The 25701-nt window shown below is 39.6% G+C and overlaps 1 protein-coding gene across 1 annotated transcript; it reads right to left on the minus strand.

Annotated features, from left to right (window-relative positions):
* Positions 1-10231: 10231 nt before the first annotated feature.
* LOC131778397 (tetratricopeptide repeat protein 28-like) lies at positions 10232-25346 on the minus strand. The gene is made up of 12 exons (XM_066173124.1): positions 25268-25346; positions 24359-24432; positions 23958-24023; positions 23234-23302; positions 22957-23022; positions 21175-21336; positions 20911-20988; positions 20104-20171; positions 19332-19628; positions 13036-15075; positions 10949-12435; positions 10232-10655 (listed from the first exon to the last, which is right to left on the minus strand). The coding sequence occupies exons 4-12, from the start codon at positions 23298-23300 to the stop codon at positions 10652-10654; spliced, it is 4269 nt and encodes a 1422-aa protein (XP_066029221.1). The 5' UTR covers positions 23301-23302; positions 23958-24023; positions 24359-24432; positions 25268-25346; the 3' UTR covers positions 10232-10651.
* Positions 25347-25701: the final 355 nt, after the last annotated feature.

Here is a 25701-nt window from a genome sequence, read left to right on the forward strand (position 1 = left end):
ATGGCAAATCGCGTGTCGTTTTCACCTGTCAAGAAGGTATTGACATATTCACCGATGGATAGAGTGGCTGATTTGGGTAAAACCAATACTGATATTCTTCCATTTGAAGGGGGTGCTTCAGAAGGTTCTCAAGCATTTATGAAGAAGGTGAAAGAATTGAAGAACCGATTAAAAAAAAAAGGCTCGAAAAGCATCTCTAAAGAAGAGAGTGATAAAAACGAAAGGTAAACATCCCAAGAAGAAGTCGATCAAAGTGAAGAAGGGACCAAAACAACGCAAGACAAAGGCCAAAGAAGGACTTTTTTGAGTAAAAAGACGACTTTGAATAGTCTGATTTCTAAAATGAATTTTGCTAAAGTATCACTGACACAGTTGTTATCTCAATAAAAAAAAGTTTATTCAATGATAAAGACGTGTTTTGGTTGTTTGTTTACAAGTTACAAAAGGCCATATGCCCTATAATATTCTTCAGCAGAGTCGTAGAACATGAAACCTTCCGCTTCAACTTTTACAACATGAAAAATAGATGTAAAAAAAAGGATTAAAGCGAGGTTCATTATAGTAAAGTTGAATTTTAATTTGTCGGAACAAATCGTAAAATCCTGTAAGTAATAAAAACTCTACAACCTTTTGATAATTATCTCTAATGGAAGCCATCTTTTGCCATGAAATATGAGGACCTTGCTCGTATATAAGTAATCTTACAGAGTTGCATAATTGAGTACCACATATGTTATCTTCATAATCTGGTAACTGAAGGTAAATCTGGATTGTTACGAGAAAGTCACGTATTTCTTCCAAATTGGTTCTAAAATCGAACTGAAAAAACAAAAAACTAGATAACTACGTGTACTCAGTGATTTCAACTCTTTTTTAGATGATATGGATTACATGCATTAAAATGAACTTAAATGGAAAAAATTGAAATAAATTATACAAAGGGATTGGAAGAAAATGATATAAAAGTCTTTTAATGTTTCTTTCTACGGTACCTAAATCTAATTGAAGATCATATGGAGGTCTATTCAAATACAAATGAATTGTAAGCGATGTTCGCATATCGAGATGATCAAGAATTTGTTGTAAAATAGTACGTAAATCTCTTGCTTCAAGTCTGAAATTGAAATGAAAAAATCAAAGAAAAGAATTTAGTTGATCAAAGTCAATTTGTAAGACTGTACCGAGAGAAAGAGGACTTGTTGTATTGTAGCAAATAAAGTAACTAGGTGATTGAGATTCATACAACGAAAACCATGTATTTTGATCAAAGAAATAGATAAAATGTTCGGCAATGTCTAAAAAATTTTTATTACCGATAATTATAATTAAAAAATGACTCATATTAGTAAGTGAAACCACGGTTATAAAATGATAACAAACTTCTGTGATCTCTCTCATCACACTAAAAATAAAAAACTTAGTTTCAAAAATTTCAAAAAAATAAAAATCATGCGTGATAGTTTCAACATTACTGTTAACATCAGGTTTCCAAGGTGTGTAATAAGCATGAATATGAGGATGATAAGTTCAAAACAAGTTGTCATCATAACTCCACCGCGAAAAGAAAGTGCACCACGGTCTACTTTAAAACGTTATGTTTTCACGTGAAATTAACTTACTACAGATTTTTTTTATACACTTCTCTTCCTGTCACAGCACATTTCACAAGAATCATATGAGGATACAAACGTTCTTTGAGCTGTTTTAATTGAATCAATGTAAAGTGAAATGAAAGCAACGATTTTAATTCGAAGTACTTTCTCTGAAAAAGATAGAGAAAAAATTATGAATATCTCATCATTCTTTGAAGAAAAATATTGCCAATAATTACACGTACTTCTTCATCATACGGTGTCACCCATCTTATTAAAAAAGTGTTTATCATGGAACTCGGCGTTTCTTTGTAACAAATATTGTAATCGACGTAATCTGATTTCGTGGCGTAAATGTACAACATGATATGTACGGGGGGGATGTGTCTGTAATTGAAATCTCCCATAACTTCGCATGAACTTAAATCAACTAATGGAAACCAAGCCATACAATAGTCCGTTAAATGACAAATCACATCTTTAAAAAACATACTCGAATATAACGTTCTAGTTTGCATCTGAAAAAAATAGAAAAAAAGGCTGCTTTAAACCAATATAGCATAAAGATAAAAAAAGAACCATGGATTTATTTCAATATTTATATCGAGCTGAAAATAAAAGTCATAATCATGAATTTCGTATTATTCTATCCAAAAGTCTTAAGTGCCACTCTCACTCAGAGCGGTCCTCTCGACTTCCCGTCCAAAAAAAGTTTTCCTTTATTTTTTGCCCATGAAAAGGGTTTAGGACTCATTTGAAGAGTAGTTTGGTTGTTCTCTAATTCTCTTTTTTCGCGTCGCCACAAGCCAAAAGTGATTTTTGGCTAGACCCCCTGGGTAGACAGCGATCGAAAGTGTCATTTTCACAACTTTTGTCGAGGGTGCTTCGACTGCAATAATGTAGCTCACGGAATTCTCTCTTGCTAAAAGTTGCAAGATATATTCAGTCAGTCCACAGACAAAATATGAAAACTTCACTTGAAATCCTATTCATACCAGCGTGATCAGAAGAGAACCTTTCCTTCGACCTTAATTTGCATATGAAAATTCATCAATTTATAAGAAATAATTCTCGAAATGCAGGTGTAAATCTGGCTCAAAAAGCATATCAGGGGATAGTTTATACACCAATGAGGTCACTGCTTGCCTCAAACCCGAGGGTGTCTCTCTAGTTTTCATCCACCAACAACTCGAAGACAACGCAAATCCATGTGATTACTCAATTACGCAAATGTCAAAGCTCAATTGCATAATTATGAAAATTGACCATAATATCTCTTTGACCGTTCAAACTTCGTTTGTTTATCTTCTACGTAAATTATTTTAGGTTTTTGTAACAACTAGATGGAAAATGAATCCCAAGTTGTGTTAAAACGTTGCATAAACGAGATCAGTCGTAACGCTAGCAGGACCAACAATGTATACAAAAGCGATCGAAAGACGTTTCCCTTGAATCAGGTCGGGATCGGCTTTTCTGCCTGTTCTTTCACTGGTTTGAAACCTGCTTGAAAGATACTCTTTCACTATCTCCGTGAACCTTGTTCCACTGCCTCGCGTTTTCTGAAGAGCCCAGTCCATCTTGCACACCTCACTTTTAATTTTGCCCGTTACTACGAGTGTTGCTAACTTTGATTCAAGCGTTAAGGAGGAAAATTTCATGGCCCAGTCACGTCGGAGGCTGTCGTAAAGGCTCTCTGAAGTTTCTATCTTGCTGTGCTCCCCGAGGTGCACATAATCTTGGAGTTCTTCTTCTGAAGTGAACTCAGAGCAGCATCCTTTTTCTGGGCAGTGAAACAGCATGTCTTTATTATCGCTGGAAATTTGGCTGTGATTGCGATTCTGTTTTATGGCTCGTGGTGCTATGGCAAAGAAATCATGATTCCCAACTTCCCCTAACACAACAGGGCCATGCTTCTCAAGGATGAGCTCTGACCATGGTATTAATTTGCCCTAGCCGACCCCATAGGCTTTTGAGAGACGAAGACTATATCCTTTTCATAAGCAAAATTGTGAAAAAAGCTGAAATTATTGATGCGCTTCATTTTTACTTCTTTTCTGTCGCTATCAATCTCGCCAACAGCAGCTGATGATCCCTTCACTTATCTCACTTTCAATGCCTCATGCATGTCATCTGCTGTCAAAATGTTATGGCCTTCATTGCAGTATCTACGAATTGCCCCTTTCATTGGACTGATGATGCGATCGCAAACATCCTTGCCAGATTGAGGTTCAGAAAAATCATACCTTTAGAATGAAAAAGGAAGTGTCTCAGTTAGAATAACTGATCTATCAATACCTGTCATACTAATATAGATGTTGCTAGGTAAGCTCAGTGTATGTTCCTGCCTCTACCAGCACATTCTGCTCATCATGAACAAATTATACTTATAACGGTTCTAAAGAAGAGGCAACAAAAGGGCAACACGGTAAATATAGGATGTCCTTTGAGAAAGGTAAGCATTCATTCGCTACTTGTACTTTGCATAGAGCAATTATATGTAAACTACTGCGGTTTAACAAAAATGCGTTTTAATTTGCTTTTAAGCCGGGGTTCGACGGTATGCGATGTTTCAAGGGTCCAGAGGATAATTACATTCCTGCAGTATATTATCAAAAAATTTTGATCTATTTTTTTTTGCGTCGGCTCTGAAATACTGCTTACTATAATGAACAGAAACAGCATGGAAGTTTAGTTCTGAAGTCGATCAAGCCAAGAGTTCGCATGCTTTTGGAAGGCTCATGCAACTTTGAAGAATGTGTTCGTGTTGTAATCTGAAAAGCATTTTCAACTTACCTCATCACCTTGATTCCAACGCTTGTACCAACGTTAGAGGCAGCTGCAATTAGATTATTGTTGTGGTAACAGCCCGCGCCATCTGATCGCAAAAATACCTCGTTTACGGTAGGCTTGATCTGTCTGATGTTGCCGAGAAGGTTTCCCAGAATTGCGCAAACCGTATACCAGTCTTGGGCAGAGCTTTAGAATAGATGAACATATGACATAATCTCAAGGCCTTTGTCCTCTGCATTCCTGGTAATAACTGAACTAACATGCCAATTCATTCCTCTCTTTCCGAACCACTCAGACTGCTTTTCTCTGTATTTCAGTTGGATGAACTTCATGGCCCAGTCCGTGACAATAAGGGAGGCATTCTTTTGGAGGGACGTGAGTAGATTCTGTTTTGCTCTCGCCTGGTTCTTAGTCCTGATGAGATGCGCCTTCCACTGAGAAATCGTCTCTCTGACTTCATCATGGTCGTGTTTCAGGTCCTCTTTCTTTTCTATGTTGTCAAAAGTTATCGAAGGAGATTCAATTTCTTTTCCAATTGCCTGAATCACGGATTTCAAACTTTCGCAACTATCACAGCTAGCGTGATGTTCATGGGAACAACTTCCTTGAAACTCGGGGTTTTGAGGATCACTTAAAGAAAAACACATACAATGGTCAGGGCAAAGGACTACCATCTTCCTGACAGTGCATCCCATGCTCTGTCTTCAGATATCGCTTTGCATCCTTCCGGTGCTCTTCGAACTTCTTCACACCACTTTTCAGTTGCCCCTCCCTCTTCCAATTCCTCTACTATCTTGTGCATTGCTTCGAACCCTTCCGTTCCACTTACAGCAGTGTTGTCTAGCCCTAGAAGGGACCGCCTTTGAGAGGCCTCTCTTACTTGTAAAATTCTGTAAAGCGTTGGTTTTCCAAGGGGGTCGAAATCTTCCTCGCAACAGTGTTCACGATACTGTTCAATCATCGTTGATCGTCCGACAATTCTGATGACATTTGGCACGACGAGATGATCCCCAGAGTCAAGTCCTTGTTCCGTAGCCCACATCTTGATAAAAATATGGTTGGTCTACAAAAGACAGAAAATTATCAAGTTTCACCAAGTCTATTCGGACTCTGTGGTGTGGCATTTTGTTGAGGTTAAAGCCAGCTCCGACATTTTTGGCATGAGCCCTTGCCTTCTTCATTTGTCGATCGCTCAGTTTTTTAAAGGGCTCGTGAATTTTTTTTAAGAATCTCGATGAATAGCGCGGTGCATATATGCTCAAGAGGGCCTAGGGCCTATCTGGATCCACACCAGCAAAAAAAATTGTTTATCTCGAAACATTTTCTGTCTTCAAAAACACCTTTTAAAAATATGGATGGTTTGTCGCGACTTGACAAATATTGGCTGAAGCAGGAAAATCTTTAAGTACACCGCCGACAAAATTTCCCACGGGTCAAAACTGGACTAAAGCGACTAAATAAACAAAGCCGTGTTGAACTTGTCGATCATTTGTTACAAAAGGTGCCACCAGAGTAGACAGTAGTAGTCTTTTCTTGCGAAACTCGTGGATTTTTAAAACTTTGAAAAGACTTAAGATGAATCCTGGGAATTGAAGTTTGAATCCATTGGCAAACCATGCCGGCCAGTCATATGAGCAGATCAAGCGCTGACGAAATTTGACAGCTTTGAAATTTTTAAGCCGATTCAAAGACAGAGACATTTTTCATGGCAAAGAGTTGTCCTATGATTTTATGGAGACGATTCTAACTTAGATAGGCCCTTGCGAATAAATTATTAGAAAGATACTAGCCTTCTCACAATCGAGAAATTAAAATATATTACTCACGTGATCCGACTGCAACTGTAATTCCGTAAACTTCGAAAACATCTCTAGCCAGTCTGGCGTTGAACACTTGGTCTCCTTTCTCTCTCATTTTCCTTTGTGCTCTGGATGCTGACAAGTACTTTTACCACATTTCCAATGTTTTCCCAAAGCGTTCCGATGTTTAGAACAAACAAACATCTGTTTTAATTTTCCCATTTCGAGGCCAAAATGACCGGAACGAAACAAAATCAACTCGTACTCTAAGATTTTGCTGGATAGGTGGTAATACTTTAAATGACTTGATACGTCGTCCTGGCATTCCAGGAGAGATATCGGGGCTGAAACTCCGCTGAAATGCCCGCAGCCACTACAATCTCTGCTTTCCAAGAAACATGTAGACATTTTTCTTGGATAAATTTCTCAAAACATATGAATAACTGAAGTAACTCTCCTCTCCGCCAAGGAAAGACGTGGGGCACGACCTTAGCTTAAGCGAGGGGGTTGGATCGAGGTATGCTGGGACCTTAGCCCCCCTCATGAATATAAAAGTGGGACAGGGAAGGAGGGGGGGGGGGGTAAAACATTGCAAGCTCAAATACCATCCCCATTTCCTTTACTTCAGTCCATTCTAATTCGTTACATAAACTACTTTTTAGGTTCAATTTTCATACCCGCGAAACGAGTCACATATCACGTGAACTATTTAGCATAACGCGTCACGCAATACACCAATCCGAGTTTGCCTCACTGGTTTGGATGGCCACAGGAAAAGATAGAGTCGTCCCTCAAGAACGTTGTGGTCTGTAACAGCATAAAATATTGAATGATGGCAGCAAATTTTCAGAAAGGAACGCCCGATGATTGCATTCCGTGTGCTAAACCTTGGTCGAAACTGCAAGAATTTTTGCAGAGTGTACACGTATTGTTTTGCAAATAACATCGAAACGTACTTGTATTTCAATTGTTTCCATGTACCTTTAAGCTACGCAGTATATACGCAATGACCAGAGTGTCAAGTTGTGTTCTTTAATTTTGATCTTCTCCACTCTGTGCGTGGTTCATGACCTGATCCAAGGGAAACGTCTTTCGATCGCTTTTGTTTACTTTGTTGGTCCTGCTAGCGTTACGACTGATCTCGTTTATGCAGCGTTTTAAGACAACTTGGGATTAATTTTCCATCTAGTTGTTATAAAAACCTAAAATAATTTACGTAGAAGATAAACAAACGAAGTTTGAACGGTCAAAGAGATATTATGGTCAATTTTCATAATTATGCGAATAAGCTTTGACATTTGCGTAATTGAGTAATGCGGGTATCAGCGGCCATCCCGAGGGGTCGACCCCCGGGCAACCCAAGGGCAACCCACGGGCTTAGCAGGGGATTTGTAGCAAAGGCATGCCCCGCACGCGGGGCATTAGAGCGCTTTTGCGTTTTTGGCAAAATACCCCGGGGCCATACCCACGGGATTTGCACGTAATCTGCTGTCTCAACGTTCAGCGGTAAATTTGCTTCCAAATAATGGAAATTAACGCGAAAGAAGGGGGAAATTTTCTAAATAAAGGAAATTAAAGTCAGCTACACCAAAACGGCTTATTTAAACTCTAGGCTGATGTTGAGAACTATTATTCTGACGGAAAACAAAGAGAATTTGGGAAAAATACAGTAAAGCGATCTACCATACAGGTGAAAGATTGATGTGAGCAAATAAAATTAAATGTTTGGCTGTGTCAAAAATGTCTGAAGCGTGTCAATGATTTCGGGGGAAAATAACGTTAACGTCGCAGAAATAGCCCAATTTTGATATCTTTCAGCGTGAGAGACTGGTGGCGAAACTTTAACACCAAAGCGAGGCTCGGGGAATACGGCGCGAATAATAAAAACAAACACTGCAAGGAAAGCTATGTGCGTTTGACAAATCGGGAAATCTTGGCGTCTTTTATTTGTCCTTTGCAGTTTATTTTCCTGTGTACCATGGTCAAGTATTGTGCTGTTGCTCTGTGCCGTAATGGGAGTAAGAAACGACCTGATCTCAGTTATTTTTGCTTTCCTACAAGGCCCAATGAGCGTAAGAAGTGGGAGGTTTTCTGTAAGCGAGCGAATAAAAAATTCAAGACACTCGGCGATCCAAGAATCCGTTCATTGCATTTTAAGGAAAGCGACATCGAGATTTCAATTTCATACGGTTAGTTCCCATTCGAAGCGTCTTGCCGATAGGAAGAGACAGTGTGATGAACAACCGCAAGCCAAGAAAGTTTGCCCCAGAAAGCTCGAATTTGAGGACTCCATAGAGACTTGCGTGGATTTTAGTGCTGATGTGGCCTCAGTAAACCATGATCACTCGTACTTTTGCATCGAGGAACAGGTAACACCGACTATATGTTGCCCAGGTTGCTCCAGGGGTGGGGGTATTTGTCCCAATTTTTTGCCCTACCCGAGGGGCTTTAGCATGTATTTGTCACGGCAGCTGTGACAAATGCCCCTGGGTGCCCGGGGGTCGACCCCTCGGGATGGCCGCTGATACCCGCATAATCACGTGGATTTGGGTTGTTTTAGAGATGTTAGAGGATGAAAACCTGAGCGACACCCGTGGGTTTGAGGCAAGCAGTGACCTCATTGGTGTATAAACTATCCACTGATATGCCTTTTGAGCCCGATTTACACCCGCATTTCGAGAATTATTTCCTATAAATTGATGAGTTTTTCATATGCAAATTAAGGTCGATGGGAAGGTTCTCTTCTGATCACGCTGGTATGAATAGGATTTCAAGTGAAGTTTTCATATTTTGTCTGTGAACTGACTAAATATATCTTGCAACTTGTACCAAGAGAGAATTCCGTGAACTACATTATTGCAGTCGTAGCACCCTCGACAAAAGTTGTGAAAATTACACTTTCGATCGTGGTTTACACAGGGGGGTCTAGCAAAAAATCATTTTGACTTGTGGCGACGCGAAAAGAGAGAATAAGAGAACAACCAAACTATTTTTTAAATATGTGCTCTATACCCTTTTCATGGGCAAAAAATTAGGAAAACGTTTTCTTGGACGGGAAGTCGAGAGGACCGCTCTTAGCGAGAGCGGCACTTAAGTTTGCAATCGTGGAAAAAAAGTCATCAATATTTTCTATACTCGTGGAACCGTACCGACCTACGGTATCTCCTATGATAAGGACGCTTTCGATAAACAGATTAGAGCACTATCTCCTAAAGTGAAAGGTAATTTCTCTTTTCTTGCCTCCAACGATTTTTGACAAAACATCATATCTGTCTCATTACATGCAAAAGAAGCGCATTGCGTGACATCCTAAGGAACGGCTACCGATGAAACTTGCAGTTATAAGATCTGAAAATATCGAGGTTTATATCTCATTTAATAACTCTATCCAAGGCAATGGGCAAAGTTGAACGAATGAGACATCGGTGCGCTCACTACTTCAAACGACAAGATGTGACAAAACACCACATCTGTCGCATGACGCGCTAAAGAAGTGCGTGCGTGACATCATCGGGAACGGCTGCCTATGATCGATACTAGCAGTTATAGAGTCAGAAAATATCGAAATTCATCTCTCATTCAATAAACCTAATCAAAGGAGTGGGCAAAAGTTATTAAGGGAATAAGACTTAGGCGCGCTCACTACTTCAAACGACAAGAAATGTCTTATGCAGGTTGATGCAGAAATGTTTCTTCCCTTTGTTACTGATTTCCTCTTCCATTCTAACAAAATGCCAAGCGACTTGTTTCATTGTTTGACATTCAAATGTTAGTTTATTGTACTTAGATAATAGGTAAACAATCTAATCGGAGAAACTAAATGAAATCATTTGGCTCCAACTTTCTAGCTCGTTCTGAACTTCTTTTAAAGCTTTGTTCGCCAGTAACTAAAATTAATATAAAACTTCACGTTTTGCCTCTAGACGATTAGTTTAAACAAAATACTTAAAATGCATCGTTCTGCTTGTAAAAAGTAACAAAATTCATCGCCTTCAAAATTAAAGGAAAAATCTCCGAAAATTAACTATTAAATTAGCTTTACATCACTCATGAGACAAAAACCGATTAAGAAAAATCTGTAAAAAAACTGTGGAAAACGTTTTCAAGACGTTTCAACTTCGACGTAAACGCAAGCCTTAATCCTCATAGTAGCTAATACTTAGATTTAAAAAAAACCTTTTTACATAGCTTGTCATGATAATTCCTAGACATCAAATAAAAAAAAAAGTTTGTTCCGGCAGGATATCAAAGATGAAGCTCGTAAGAGCAGTTCAGACAAGCAAAATGTCAACTTTTGAATCAATGGAAATCCGTTCTCTTGTTAGACTTGACTTTGGCCGTCTTTTGGTTCTTCCTGCTTTGTAAAGAAGACTCTTGACAAATATTTCATCGATAGCTTACTGGTTTCTGGTCCAAATATCAGCGTGTGCAGGTATCCTAAAACTCCCTGGGATTCCAATGCTCACTTCCTTAACTGAAAAATAAAAGAATCTAAGTTTAGGGAGGATAGTTAAGTTGCCATGAAATATTTCTTAGCACATGAAACGATACATTGCACAACAGTTGTTTTAAAAAAAATGCTTTTTTACCCCTATCAGGTTTCCTAAAAAGAATGTTATCAACGTAAACGTGTCCTCTTGATTGTACTGCATCTCAATTTGCCGGAGCAAAACATAAATTCGTAACCCAACTGAAACATATAAGCCATAATTATGATTTTATGTAACTCTGTATTGAATAGAATGTGTAAACAGAATATTTACTTACTTCAGCTTCGAAATATCTTTGAAATCCAGCTGGACGTCGTCACCAATGAGTACAAATGGTGCCCAGTAAATCACCTCCTTGAACTTTTCAATTTCTCTCATACACTTCATGGCCTGATTGAGAGCTTCACTTGCCTTCTTGCCTTTGGCCAGTGCATGGTAGAAGAAACTCATGAACTCCAGGGTTCCCTCGTCGCCAATCGCCCACAAGGTTACCACAACAGATCTGGCACCGGCAGCCAAAAGTGCACGCGCCATGCCGACTACACCCTCGGCCATGACCTCCCCACGAGCAGTGTGACAGCAGCTAAGTACAACCAGGCGTGCTCGCAACCCAGCTTCTATGACATCTTTCATCGTCAGTAGATAGTCTTTCTCTTGCGGCTGAGGATTTTCTCTTGTGGCGTTTGGTGCCAGGATAACTTCTCCAGTTTCCTTTTTACCGTGCGCTGCAACATGAACTAACGCCACTGATGATATTCGTTTTAACACTTCTTGTTTTGTTGCCATTTCTCCAGTAAGGGGGGAGACATTTAGGATACGTCCGATCATCTCCACTTCTTTCCTTGCTCCTGGGAGTTGCACCAAAAGTGTTCCCTCATAGATGATGTGTTTGAAACATGGGTCGCCGACAAGCAATGCACCAGTCTTCATGTGAAAGTCAGCTGGACAATCATGAATTAGTTGCAAGGTCGTCAGGGAGGGAAGCATACGAATTCTGAAAGAATCACTTAGATATGATGAGTTGGAGTCCTGCAACGCTGTATAAGGTACAAGGCAAAATGGCCCCTCAGGAACGAATGTGATCTCGTCGTTGCCTTCGATCAGGTCAGCAATAGGAGTAACGATGATGTCATGCAGCTTCTTTAAAGCACTTGATTGGGAGTGTCTCACATCAACTCGGGTCACATTATTGGCCACTTCCTCTTCTGTCGGCGAGTCAAGCGGAGGATTCTCGATGGTAACAGTATCTCTTGCGCCGATCTCCTTAAGAGCAGTTTTGTTCAGTAGCTGGATGAAAATTTTCAACTCATTCTCATACTTGTAATTGTTCACGTGTACTTCTCTCTTCTGGATATTATTTTCACTGAGGCAAACCCAGAAGTAAACGCACGGTCCACTAATAGCTACGAAAACTGTGCTCAATGGAATCCACCTAAGAGAAATGCGGGATGCGCTGGGCGTTAAAGAATCTCCAGGCTGGTATTTTGTGACCATGAGATCTCTCAGAGCTTGAGCACGTCCTTTCTCTGCGGCAAGAAGAGCCTTCACAACTTGACCTCGATTGAGATTTATACGCCACAAACCTTTGTATGCTACTTGGTGCTGATTACGATAACAAATCTTCCACTGATCGTTGAATTGAAGACTGGCCCTGATATCATCATACAATTCAACACTCGAGTAATAACAGTCGAAGGCCCTAGTAAGATTTCCTTGGCACTCAAAACTGATTCCAAGGGAACAGAGTGAGCACGCCTCTCCAGTCTTATCTCCCACTTCTTTGGATACTTCTAGGTGACGTTGATAACACTCGATTGCCGTTTTCAACTCTCTTTGACGGAGATGAATCCTGCCGAGACAGCAATAACTGATTCCCTCTCTGGCCTTGTTTCCCACTTCTTTAGCAACTTCTAGATCACGTTGATTGTACCAGATGGCTGTTTTTAACTGTCCTAGACTTGTATAAGCGACGCCGAGATTGCCATAACTGATTCCCTCTCCGGCCTTGTCTCCCACTTCTTTAGCAATTTCAAGATGACTTTGATGGTACTGGATGGCTGTTTTGAACTTTCCTAGACCTTGATATGCGTTGCCGAGACCGTTATAACCTATTCCCTCTCCGGCCTTGTCTCCCACTTCTTTAGCAATTTCTAGATGACGTTGATGGTACTGGATGGCTGTTTTGAACTCTCCTAGACGGTGATATGCGTTGCCGAGACCACCATAACTTTCTCCCTCTCCGGCCTTGTCTCGCACTTCTTTAGCAATTTCTAGATAACGTTGATGGTACTGGATGGCTGTTTTGAACTCTCCTAGACTGTGATAAGCGACGCCGAGATTGCCATAACTTTTTCCCTCTCCGGCCTTGTCTCCCACTTCTTTAGCAATTTTTAGATCACGTTGATGGTACTGGATGGCTGTTTTGAACTCTCCTAGACTGTGATATGCGTTGCCGAGACCACCATAACTTTTTCCCTCTCCAGCCTTGTCTCCCACTTCTTTAGCAATTTCTAGATGACGTTGATGGTACTGGATGGCTGTTTTGAACTCTCCTAGACGGCGATAAGCGACGCCGAGATTGCAATAACTTCTTCCCTCTCCAGCCTTGTCTCCCACTTCTTTAGCAATTTTTAGATCACGTTGATGGTACTGGATGGCTGTTTTGAACTCTCCTAGACGATGATATGCGTTTCCGAGACCACCATAACTTTTTCCCTCTGCGGCCTTGTCTCCCACTTCTTTAGCAATTTCTAGATGACGTTGGTGGTACTGGATGGCTGTTTTGAACTCTCCTAGACTGCGATAAGCGATGCCGAGACCACCATAACTTTTTCCCTCTCCAGCCTTGTCTCCCGCTTCTTTAGCAATTTCTAGATGATGTTGGTGGTACTGGATGGCTGTTTTGAACTCTCCTAGACTGTCATAAGCGACGCCGAGATTGCAATAACTTCTTCCCTCTCCGGCCTTGTCTCCCACTTCTTTAGCAATTTTTAGATCACGTTGATGGTACTGGATGGCTGTTTTGAACTCTCCTAGACCTTGATATGCGTTTCCGAGACCACCATAACTTTTTCCCTCTGCGGCCTTGTCTCGCACTTCTTTAGCAATTTCTAGATGACGTTGGTGGTACTGGATGGCTGTTTTGAACTCTCCTAGACTGCGATAAGCGTTGCCGAGATTGCAATAACTTCTTCCCTCTCCGGCCTTGTCTCCCACTTCTTTATCAATTTCTAGATGACGTTGATGGTACTGGATGGCTGTTTCGAACTCTCCTAGACTTTGATAAGCGATGCCGAGATTTCCATAACTTTTTCCCTCTCCGGCCTTGTCTCCCACTTCTTTAGCAATTTTTAGATCACGTTGATGGTACTGGATGGCTGTTTTGAACTCTCCTAGACTGTGATATGCGTTGCCGAGACCACCATAACTTATTCCCTCTCCGGCCTTGTCTCCCGCTTCTTTAGCAATTTCTAGATGACGTTGATGGTACTGGATGGCTGTTTTGAACTCTCCTAGACTGCGATAAGCGACGCCGAGATTGCAAGAACTTCTTCTCTCTCCGGCCTTGTCTCCCACTTCTTTAGAAATTTTTAGATCACGTTGATGGTACTGGATGGCTGTTTTGAACTCTCCTAGACGATGATATGCGTTTCCGAGACCACCATAACTTTTTCCCTCTGCGGCCTTGTCTCGCACTTCTTTAGCAATTTCTAGATGATGTTGATGGTACTGGATGGCTGTTTCGAACTCTCCTAGACTGTGATAAGCGACGCCGAGATTGCAATAACTTTTTCCCTCTCCGGCCTTGTCTCCCACTTCTTTAGCAATTTCTAGATGACGTTGGAGGTACTGGATGGCTGTTTTGAACTCTCCTAGACTGTGATAAGTGACGCCGAGATTGCAATAACTTTTTCCCTCCCCAGCCTTGTCTCCTGCTTCTTTAGCAATTTCTAGATGACGTTGATGGTACTGGATGGCTGTTTTGAACTCTCCTAGACAACAATAAGCGATGCCGAGATTGCAATAACTTCCTCCCTCTCCGGCCTTGTCTCCCACTTCTTTAGCAATTTTTAGATCACGTTGATGGTACTGGATGGCTGTTTCGAACGCTCCTAGACTGTCATAAGCGACGCCGAGATTGCAATAACTTCTTCCCTCTCCGGCCTTGTCTCCCACTTCTTTAGCAATTTCTAGATCACGTTGATGGTACTGGACGGCTGTTTTGAACTCTCCTAGACTGTGATAAGTGATGCCGAGATTGCAATAACTTTTTCCCTCTCTGGCCTTGTCTCTCACTTCTTTAGCAATTTTTAGATCACGTTGATGGTACTGGATGGCTGTTTTGAACGCTCCTAGACTGTCATAAGCGACGCCGAGATTGCAATAACTTTTTCCCTCTCCGGCCTTGTCTCCCACTTCTTTAGCAATTTCTAGTCTATAATCTTTAATGAGGATGCCAGCGTCACAAAAGTGGTTTACAGGAGGGTCCTCTTAAATTAAATACTAATACAAAGATAAATTACAAATAAAAAACAAATAACTAAAACTAAATCTAAGAACTAATTAAAAATACTAATCACAAAGTATTAACTAAGAGTAATACTAGTAAGGTAAATTAAAATTCAAAATTAAATTTAGACAGGCCACGTTTGAAGGCAGGCAGTGAGTTTGCATTTCTTAGTGAGATGTCTAAACCATTCCATACATCTGCGCTAAAGTTAACTGACGACCAATGACCCCATCTTCTTGTGGCACTGGATTTTCGAACGTCATTTCTCGATCTTGTATTGTAACCATGAAAGTCCCGATTAAATGTGACAGGAATAGTATTACATGAATGGTTGTTAATTAATTTGTACATAAAGATGGCATGGTGTTCTTTTCTACGACGCAGTAATGGTTTCCAGCCAAGTCTCTTTAGGGCCTCAGTTGCGGAAAAATAAACAGGTAAGTCTAAAATGAGGCGAGCGGCCTTATTCTGCAACACTTGCAGCTCAGACATTAAGGACGCATTTCCGCGATCTCCCCAGATGATATCCCCATAGTCAAAAATAGGTAAAATGAAACTATTGAAAAACATAATTCTAGCGTTGAGGGGGAGGCAAGATTTAATACGCCTTAAAAGACCTAACTTTCTACTGACCTTACTACGAATATAATCAATGTGGTCAGTCCAGGAGAAGTGGTTATTAATCACAATGCCTAGGTAAGTAAAAGAATCTACGTTATCGAGAGGGGTATCATCAGCCGAAATAAGTATGGACTCAACTTTGTTCAAGCGGGAACTACTACCGATAAGCAAAAATTTGGATTTTTGAACATTCAGAGTCAGTTGGTTTGCCCGAAGCCACCTACATATACGTTTTAAGTCATCGTTAATCTTACTTTGTAAGTCTACAGTAGATTTGGAAGCGAGGTATAAAACAGTGTCATCTGCATATAAAGTAACCTGACAGGATTGCAAAACATCAGGTAGATCATTCATGTAAATTATAAATAAAAGTGGGCCCAATATAGAGCCTTGAGCAACGCCAGTCGATACAGCGGCAGCTTTGGAGCAAGCATAATCACAGCTAGTCATTTGTGTTCTGTTTGTTAAGAATGAAGTAAACCAGGCTTTGCCAGCATCATCAACACCATAAGTTGAGAGCTTCTGGAGCAGTATTGAGTGATTGACAGTGTCAAACGCTTTGGCGAGGTCTAAAAAAACCGCACCGGTCAGGCAACCATTATCCATGGAGTGAAGGATCTGATCAGAAAGCTGAATGGTGGCAGTAATAGTAGATGACTTCAATCTAAATCCAAACTGGTTGGGTGAAATTAAATTATTCTCAGTAAGATATGCATAAAACTGAGTATGTACCGCCTTCTCTAAAATCTTGCTTACAGTCGGGAGAATGGAAATTGGCCTGTAATTAGAAGCATTCAATTTATCGCCCTTTTTAAACAGGGGTATAACCTTTGCTGTTTTCCATATCGAAGGAAATGTTCTTGTTTGAAGGGATAAATTGAATAAGGCCGTAAGAGAAGGAGTGATAACGTCCACAGCATCTTTTAAAAGACGCGCGCTAATTTTGTCGAGACCAACGGCCTTATTGGTTTTCAATGAACTGATGGATCTTGAGACAAAATCTTCACTAATCGGTTGAAACGTAAAAGTCGAGTGGCAGGCCGTAGCTTTAGCTATGTACGGTTCGGAAACGATTTTTTTCGGCAAGGGATTTACCCACGTTCACGAAATATGAATTAAGAGTCGAGGCAATAGATTGAGCTGAGGTGAGAAGGACACCATCAGCTAACAAACTGGTAATCCTGGAGGAAGTTTTAGACGAAGGTAGAGTTTGTTTTAAAGCTTTCCAGAAGTCTTTAGAGCTTGATTTACTGCCGTTAATTATTAGGTTAGTGTAATAATCAGATTTGGCTTTCTTGATGCTGTGGGTTACCTTGTTCCTCAATTCACGGTACAGGCGCCAATGAGTGTTATTTTTATTCCCCTTGGCTTTTTTCAGATGGTGATCTCGCTTATTCATTAGAGCTATAATGCTAGAGTTTATCCAAGGAATAGAAAAGCCTCTAACCCGGCTTGTTTTTATTGGAGCATGTACTGCGGCAACCTCTGAGAATAATTTGTTCCAGGTGTCAATACAGTCATCAATATCTCTGTCATAAGCGACGCCGAGATTGCAATAACTTCTTCCCTCTCCGGCCTTGTCTCCCACTTCTTTAGCAATTTCTAGATCACGTTGATGGTACTGGACGGCTGTTTTGAACTCTCCTAGACTGTGATAAGTGATGCCGAGATTGCAATAACTTTTTCCCTCTCTGGCCTTGTCTCTCACTTCTTTAGCAATTTTTAGATCACGTTGATGGTACTGGATGGCTGTTTTGAACGCTCCTAGACTGTCATAAGCGACGCCGAGATTGCAATAACTTTTTCCCTCTCCGGCCTTGTCTCCCACTTCTTTAGCAATTTCTAGTCTATAATCTTTAATGAGGATGCCAGCGTCACAAAAGTGGTTTACAGGAGGGTCCTCTTAAATTAAATACTAATACAAAGATAAATTACAAATAAAAAACAAATAACTAAAACTAAATCTAAGAACTAATTAAAAATACTAATCACAAAGTATTAACTAAGAGTAATACTAGTAAGGTAAATTAAAATTCAAAATTAAATTTAGACAGGCCACGTTTGAAGGCAGGCAGTGAGTTTGCATTTCTTAGTGAGATGTCTAAACCATTCCATACATCTGCGCTAAAGTTAACTGACGACCAATGACCCCATCTTCTTGTGGCACTGGATTTTCGAACGTCATTTCTCGATCTTGTATTGTAACCATGAAAGTCCCGATTAAATGTGACAGGAATAGTATTACATGAATGGTTGTTAATTAATTTGTACATAAAGATGGCATGGTGTTCTTTTCTACGACGCAGTAATGGTTTCCAGCCAAGTCTCTTTAGGGCCTCAGTTGCGGAAAAATAAACAGGTAAGTCTAAAATGAGGCGAGCGGCCTTATTCTGCAACACTTGCAGCTCAGACATTAAGGACGCATTTCCGCGATCTCCCCAGATGATATCCCCATAGTCAAAAATAGGTAAAATGAAACTATTGAAAAACATAATTCTAGCGTTGAGGGGGAGGCAAGATTTAATACGCCTTAAAAGACCTAACTTTCTACTGACCTTACTACGAATATAATCAATGTGGTCAGTCCAGGAGAAGTGGTTATTAATCACAATGCCTAGGTAAGTAAAAGAATCTACGTTATCGAGAGGGGTATCATCAGCCGAAATAAGTATGGACTCAACTTTGTTCAAGCGGGAACTACTACCGATAAGCAAAAATTTGGATTTTTGAACATTCAGAGTCAGTTGGTTTGCCCGAAGCCACCTACATATACGTTTTAAGTCATCGTTAATCTTACTTTGTAAGTCTACAGTAGATTTGGAAGCGAGGTATAAAACAGTGTCATCTGCATATAAAGTAACCTGACAGGATTGCAAAACATCAGGTAGATCATTCATGTAAATTATAAATAAAAGTGGGCCCAATATAGAGCCTTGAGCAACGCCAGTCGATACAGCGGCAGCTTTGGAGCAAGCATAATCACAGCTAGTCATTTGTGTTCTGTTTGTTAAGAATGAAGTAAACCAGGCTTTGCCAGCATCATCAACACCATAAGTTGAGAGCTTCTGGAGCAGTATTGAGTGATTGACAGTGTCAAACGCTTTGGCGAGGTCTAAAAAAACCGCACCGGTCAGGCAACCATTATCCATGGAGTGAAGGATCTGATCAGAAAGCTGAATGGTGGCAGTAATAGTAGATGACTTCAATCTAAATCCAAACTGGTTGGGTGAAATTAAATTATTCTCAGTAAGATATGCATAAAACTGAGTATGTACCGCCTTCTCTAAAATCTTGCTTACAGTCGGGAGAATGGAAATTGGCCTGTAATTAGAAGCATTCAATTTATCGCCCTTTTTAAACAGGGGTATAACCTTTGCTGTTTTCCATATCGAAGGAAATGTTCTTGTTTGAAGGGATAAATTGAATAAGGCCGTAAGAGAAGGAGTGATAACGTCCACAGCGTCTTTTAAAACTCTCCTAGACTGTGATAAGCGACGCCGAGATTGCAATAACTTTTTCCCTCTCCGGCCTTGTCTCCCGCTTCTTTAGCAATTTCTAGATAACGTTGATGGTACTGGATGGCTGTTTTGAACTCTCCTAGACTGTGATAAGCGACGCCGAGATTATAATAACTTCTTCCCTCTCCGGCCTTGTCTCCCACTTCTTTAGCAATTTTTAGATCACGTTGATGGTACTGGATGGCTGTTTTGAACTCTCCTAGACCTTGAGAAGCGTTGGCGAGACTGCAAGAACTGTTTGCTTTGACTATTAGTTCAGCATTAGTTTTCCTTAGTAATTGAAGCAGACGTTTGTTGTTATTTTCAATCTTGAAACGTGTTAAGGGTCGATAAATCATGAGCAGATTTGCGAAAATGCAGTGGAAATGTATATTTACAAAAACCAGTGAGAGTATAAGATAGAACCTTAAAACTGGAATGATAATTCGAACGTGGGTTTTTTTTTTGAGATTTCAAGTCATTGGAGAGTTTAATTATCTCTGAAGCGCATTTATTGGTTTAGGCTCGCTCGTCATGGTGATGCTTGTCTGAAGACAAAAATGAGGGGTATTCAGCTCAAACTCTGGGAATTAATTAGTATGGCCTCCTCTTTGAGTAAAGTTTTGTGGAATAATCGAAAGAACTCTTTGATAACATTTTAGCTTCTTTAAACTGCTCAGTGCAGTATAAGAGAACATCGCTTGCATTATGTGCAGAAAAATCTTCCTGGAACTTATTGATTTTTCTTGCAATATTATTCGCATTGCATCTCGTATCACGTTTCAAACATTCTTTAAAGGATACAGCCAATCCCATATACAACCAGCTCCTCGCTTTTTTATACCAGCAAAGTTCGACACAAGCTCTGGCTCCTGAAAAGGAGAGAATAATTGGTGGTGTGAGGTAATTTATAACTGTTAAGGTATAAACGTATCGATAAAATGGACCGTAATTTGTCATTTAGCTGGGAACAAAAATTGTAATAATGAAGGAAATTTGAAATTGTGGAAGAACTGAAAATGAAGAATAAGGAGGTAATACAAAGTGGCTACCAATTAAGCTTTAATTGATGATGATAACGATGAATTTATCTGGCGTATTCTTCACTTTAATGTGTTGTTACGCGCTTTTCAGCACTTTTCGGGGAAGTTCTCGGGCAGACTGCGTTGAACAGTTTACAACTTTTGTAAGAGAATTTTTCAGGTGCCTCCTGGCTGGGTTTTTTAACGTCCCCTACTAAGAGTTACAGAGAAGATGCAGGACTCGACGGGGGTAACGGTTTTCCGTCCATATCCGACACAAGAATATCAAACCATTTGCAGATGTTATAGCTTAGGTGGCAGCACATTCTCCTCAGATATTTTACGACTCTGAGTGTTGTTCTGGTCTAGCGCTTGAGCCCTCGACCTCCGGCGCTCTGCAACGTGAACTAAGCAGGCAGCGGTATTTGAGAGCTTATTGACATTTTCTTATGCTTTTTACCCACATAACAGACATTGACACCCCAGATACAGTTGACACTTGGGGTGCAGTCAACTGCCACATATCACACAATCCTCTTTGATGAAATCAGGGAATAGAATGTTGATGGCTTATGTCTGAAAAACCCACCTTTCTTAATAGCTTTGATTAAAGTGGGTTCCAATTGAACTGCAACTGTTGCATCATCCAGACATTCCACGTAGTTTGCTGTGAGATTTAGGAAATGAGGTTTAAAAATGTGGTCATCCAAAGAAATTAGAGCAAAGAAGCCTGAAAAATTACAATTGCTTAAATTGCAGTCTAATAACGATAATTTTCTTGATGCAGATTGTGTATTCCGTTATCTTGTAACGCTGCATGAGAGATTTATATATTTAGAAATGAAATTGTTACCCAAACGGAAATTAGCTGTTGCCCTGTTGCTGTAAAGCTTGGCGTTCAGTCGTTTATCTTTGCAGTTGACTTGGAGTCCTTCCGTGTAGGAGTTTATCGCGTTATTAGCTTCTCCTCGTGTGTATTCTTTGTTACCTTCCTCGAGACATACTTTCGCAATCCCTGAAAACACACCATGTTAGTGTTAATGATTTAGTAGTGAGTTACTCGACCCTTGGCGAATGATGCCAACTTTTTACTTCCAAACGAACTGTTAGGTTAAAGGAGCTTAGAGCTATGGAAAAAAAATCAGAAAAGTTTAGTATTTGTACATTTTGTTTAAGTAAAATGGTGTTGGGAGTCTGGGCTGTCCATTGACTATTACCAGTTCAAGTTTCTCGGTTTACATCTGGATCAAGAAACTCTCCAAAAACCCTTTTTACACCTGGTTTACGTTTTCCAAAGTATCCCAAATTTCACCGGGAGATCCTATTTAAACTCAACTTCGTTTACAATCGCACTTCAGGAGACTTTATCTGTGTATTTCGTTTGATTTAAAATATGCAAGCTATCAAGAGTTTTAGCTGTAGCTTGGCAATAACCAGATCAAGTTTATTTGATTTACATTGAGGTCGAAAGACTCTCCAAAATTCCTTTTACACCTGGGTTACGTTTTCCAAAATGTCAAATTGGAATATAAAACCTCATAAGTTATTGAGAAAAAAAATGTATAAAGCAAAGCAAAGCCAGGACTGAAAAAGGTCAAAACTTGTGAATGTTCGAATAACAAAAGAAACGTCGTGCTGAGAGTGACAAGGGTTCGTCGTTTACCCATCCTTCAGACAAGTGCGTCGGAAAAACAGGCTTTTTTCTTTTTGGTTTATTACATACATGTAATATTCTATTGAGAACATGCTCGTAGAGGCTGACTGGAAAAAAATATTATTGGGAAAGTACTACTTTCCCGCAAATTTCTATTTTGCTTGTTGTGAAAGTCAGGGGTTCTGGTTCTGTTGGCTGGTGGTTTACAGCGTGAGCCTGGTGTTGACATAACTGTCCGAAAAAGTGTAAAATATTTAGAAGACCAAAACAGGCGATACAGCCGAGACAAAATGCCTACTCTTCTCTGTAGAATTCTCAAATTGCGTGAAAGTTCCTCCAAACAAGTATTAAACAATGAGGGACAAAAAGGTGTTCGCGTAAGTACTTTCCTTTTGGTGGCCTAAAAGAAGTTACTCGTTTGCAAATGTTTTAATACTGGACTTTGACAGGTCTACGGGTACCAACAGCTCTCTCTTACCGACAATGACTTTCATACTATAAATGACCAAATTTACAATAATTGACAAGTGCAAAAGGAAAATACTTTTTACTACACAAGTATCGTTCATTTTAGGTGCAAATTGTAGATACATCTTTAATCTCCAAAACACTGTGCGTTGATTTACAGACAAGCACTTCTAAAAACTCAGAAATCTGAGTTTTACGAAGCTTTATAGGCCAATTTTGGCTCATTCTTCTTTAATTTAGGGCTCTCCGAAGCGTAGTCGCGTTCAAATTTGTCGCTTTATTGCTAAGGAAAAAATTAATGATGTCTACGCATTCTGCTCGATCGGATCGAGCAATAAATTGTTTTTCCCTTTGCTTTTTTAATTTTTCTGGCGATAAAGTTTAAAATTAAAAAAAAAAATCTTTTGCTGTTTCGAAAACTTATCCACAGAACATACGCAAATTTTAATGTAAATGTGACAAAAACTTCACCGGGGCGTCTTTCAAAAATCTTGTTTCATCCAGTGTTCTTACCTCTTAAAGGGTCATTGTCTACATCCAGTTCAGCGTCACTTGACGTAACTTGAATTTTCTCTGTCGCTGAAATTACCGAGAAGATATTTCAACTTTGTTAGTGATCACAACCGTGTGCAATTACAACAAGCGTTCTAATACTGGCGTATTTAGTGGATTTCTCAAAACATTCAAGTCGAAGTGGTCCAAAAAATTGAGCACCAGAATTAAAGCATACTTAATTACCAAACAGTACAAAATCACCATTACGAAGTCTTTCCCTGTTGCTTTTTCTCACCTGTAGCTGGAAACTCATTTTTCACCTCCAGTTCTTCTCCCGTTGTTGGGAGGTTGCTTTCTGTCATAGCTAGAAATAAAATTGAATCGATTGTACTGCGCTGCATTGTTAAAAATAAAAAAGAGGAGACTCAAATGAAGTAATCTAAAGAAAACGTTGTATACTTAATCATAGAGAAAGAATGAGAATCTCAAAGCTTCCTCCGTCACGCTATTGTGGTTGCATGACAGCCCTAGTCAAGTTCCGCGGGTTGTGTCATATTTGTTTTTTCAAGTGTTCGTTTGTTTTCGTAGTCTCATCTGTTGAAACGTCGTTCAAGGCTGTTCCTTAACAAAATACGTGAGTTGCAATAAACAACCCAGTTGTACCTGGTAGGCATGGATAAGTATCGATCAAAAATAATGCAATAAAAGACTCTTTCTCTCATTCCTTCATTTCATCGCGTGTGAGGCTGGGAGAATTCGCGAATCCTATTCGAAACCGAAACACCTACGAGGGTTTGCGTTACCGTCACGAATTCTACCGACACCCCGCGAGCCTATTGCGTAAAGAAACTCGTTTATCGACCCTGTTCCTCTACAAAGTGCATGTTTAAATTTAAATTCGACTGAAATTAAACTCAACTGTTGTTAGCTGCACGAAAATTAAGATTACGACCTTTATTTATAGATAAAATGAGCTCTAAACAGCTTTAATCAGTTGCAGAATGAAGATTGATTTGTACCTGTTAAACTGTCATCCTCTGAATCCCTCTATTCTTCAAATGATATCATTTGTCAATTCTACATGCCTGAAAATATCAAAAATAATATTTATCTTTACAACAATTTCGATGAAAAAATGAAGGTGACATATTCATGAGTTTGAAAGATTTAACCTCCTCTAATGCCCAGTTTCGTGATCAAAATTGCTGTTCTTCTTTAAGAAAATTATTGTGCTTGATCTTTTGTTTGTTTGTTTTTTCAATTCTTTTTATGATTATTACTTGTTATAATCCAGCGAAATCATTAGAGGGAGATACAAAGCTAAAGAAATCACATCAATAAGATGTATTCTTTATGTATACTTTTTTTTCCCAATTTTCTCGTCTTTCGATTATAATATGCTACATATTTCTTTCCTCACCTCAAAAACACTTGCAATAAATTTAACGCCAATAAAGTTCTTTTCCAAGAAAAATGCTTGACTTCTCGTTGTATCTAGAGAAAAGCATATTTAAATCGTTTCGCGTCTTGGAAAGAATTAAAGCGAATACCATAATTACTCTTCTTAGAGAAAAAACCGAGAAAGATATTCAAAATTTGTTAAATATATGTACTCCATGCATCTTTGTGTACAGAAACCCTCAGGGTATCTTGCAGGAATTTTATGAATAAACTGTTACTGAAACAGTTGTCTTAAAGTTGGAGGAGAAATCTAAGACCTTAGCTCTTTGTCTCTTTGAGCTCCAGAATTGTCTGCTGAGTTTGGATGCAGTAAGCGAGACCATAAATAAATGTATAATAGTTCATACAGACAAGTGACGCACTTGATACTGGAATCAGAAATGCCGCAGCTTCGTAAATCCCTCATGGGAAGATAAATAAGCTACCTCAAGGTCTGGTATGTTTATCTAAATGTCAGCATTGTTATTTAACCTGTCGTTTAACCTGATCTGACGGATAGGGTTTTTTTTTTCGGTCGTCGGTGAAAAACGATTTTTTTCCTTGTCACGAAAGAGCTTGAAATTTCCTTTCTATCGTTATGTATTTTAAGACATGAAACTTTCGACATCGATGATCTAAGCAGTATGCAGGATGATCCTTTGTTTAACCACTGTATGTCATGGCTCATGAAGGAGAAATCTAAAGCTATATGTGAGAACTTGAGATCGTAAAATCCGATGGTCTAAGATTCGATCCTGCGTTCGTGACGAGTAAATATTTCTTTCATTCTTTTGTCTCATGTCTCAAATTATTTCTATTTGTAACCATAGTCAATACCCGTTTATCTCATTCACTGCAATGGGTCCTTATTGACTTATTCTGTCCTCACCTTAACTCCTTTGAAAATGTGATTTGCCCCACAAGTGTGTAACAAAACGGTACTTTTGGTAACACCAGCAGTATTGAAGAAGCTGAATATGAGCTCATCGAGCTCGAAACAGAAAATGTTGTATCATTGTTTATTTCGTGATCTCTGATTCTATTTTGAAGCTATGCTGATTCACTATTAGGTTATTAATTAATCGTGTCGTTGACGAGGTTCCCTTTTATAGGTGATCAAGAAATCGTAGTCATCGTGATTCTGGTGTTGAATTTTTAACTTTTGTTGACAGGTTTTCCCAATTTCTCTGCTATTTAGACATTTTGGTAGGACCCGCGAGCGAGCAAGAAAACCTGTGCTTTGATTGGCTGCATGGAAAGTAAAAATGTCATGTTGATAAATACGGTTCTAATGACGACCTTGATACTTTTTATATGTGAAAA

Source organism: Pocillopora verrucosa, chromosome 10 (assembly GCF_036669915.1).
Source record: "Pocillopora verrucosa isolate sample1 chromosome 10, ASM3666991v2, whole genome shotgun sequence".
Classification (NCBI taxonomy): Eukaryota; Metazoa; Cnidaria; class Anthozoa; order Scleractinia; family Pocilloporidae; genus Pocillopora; species Pocillopora verrucosa.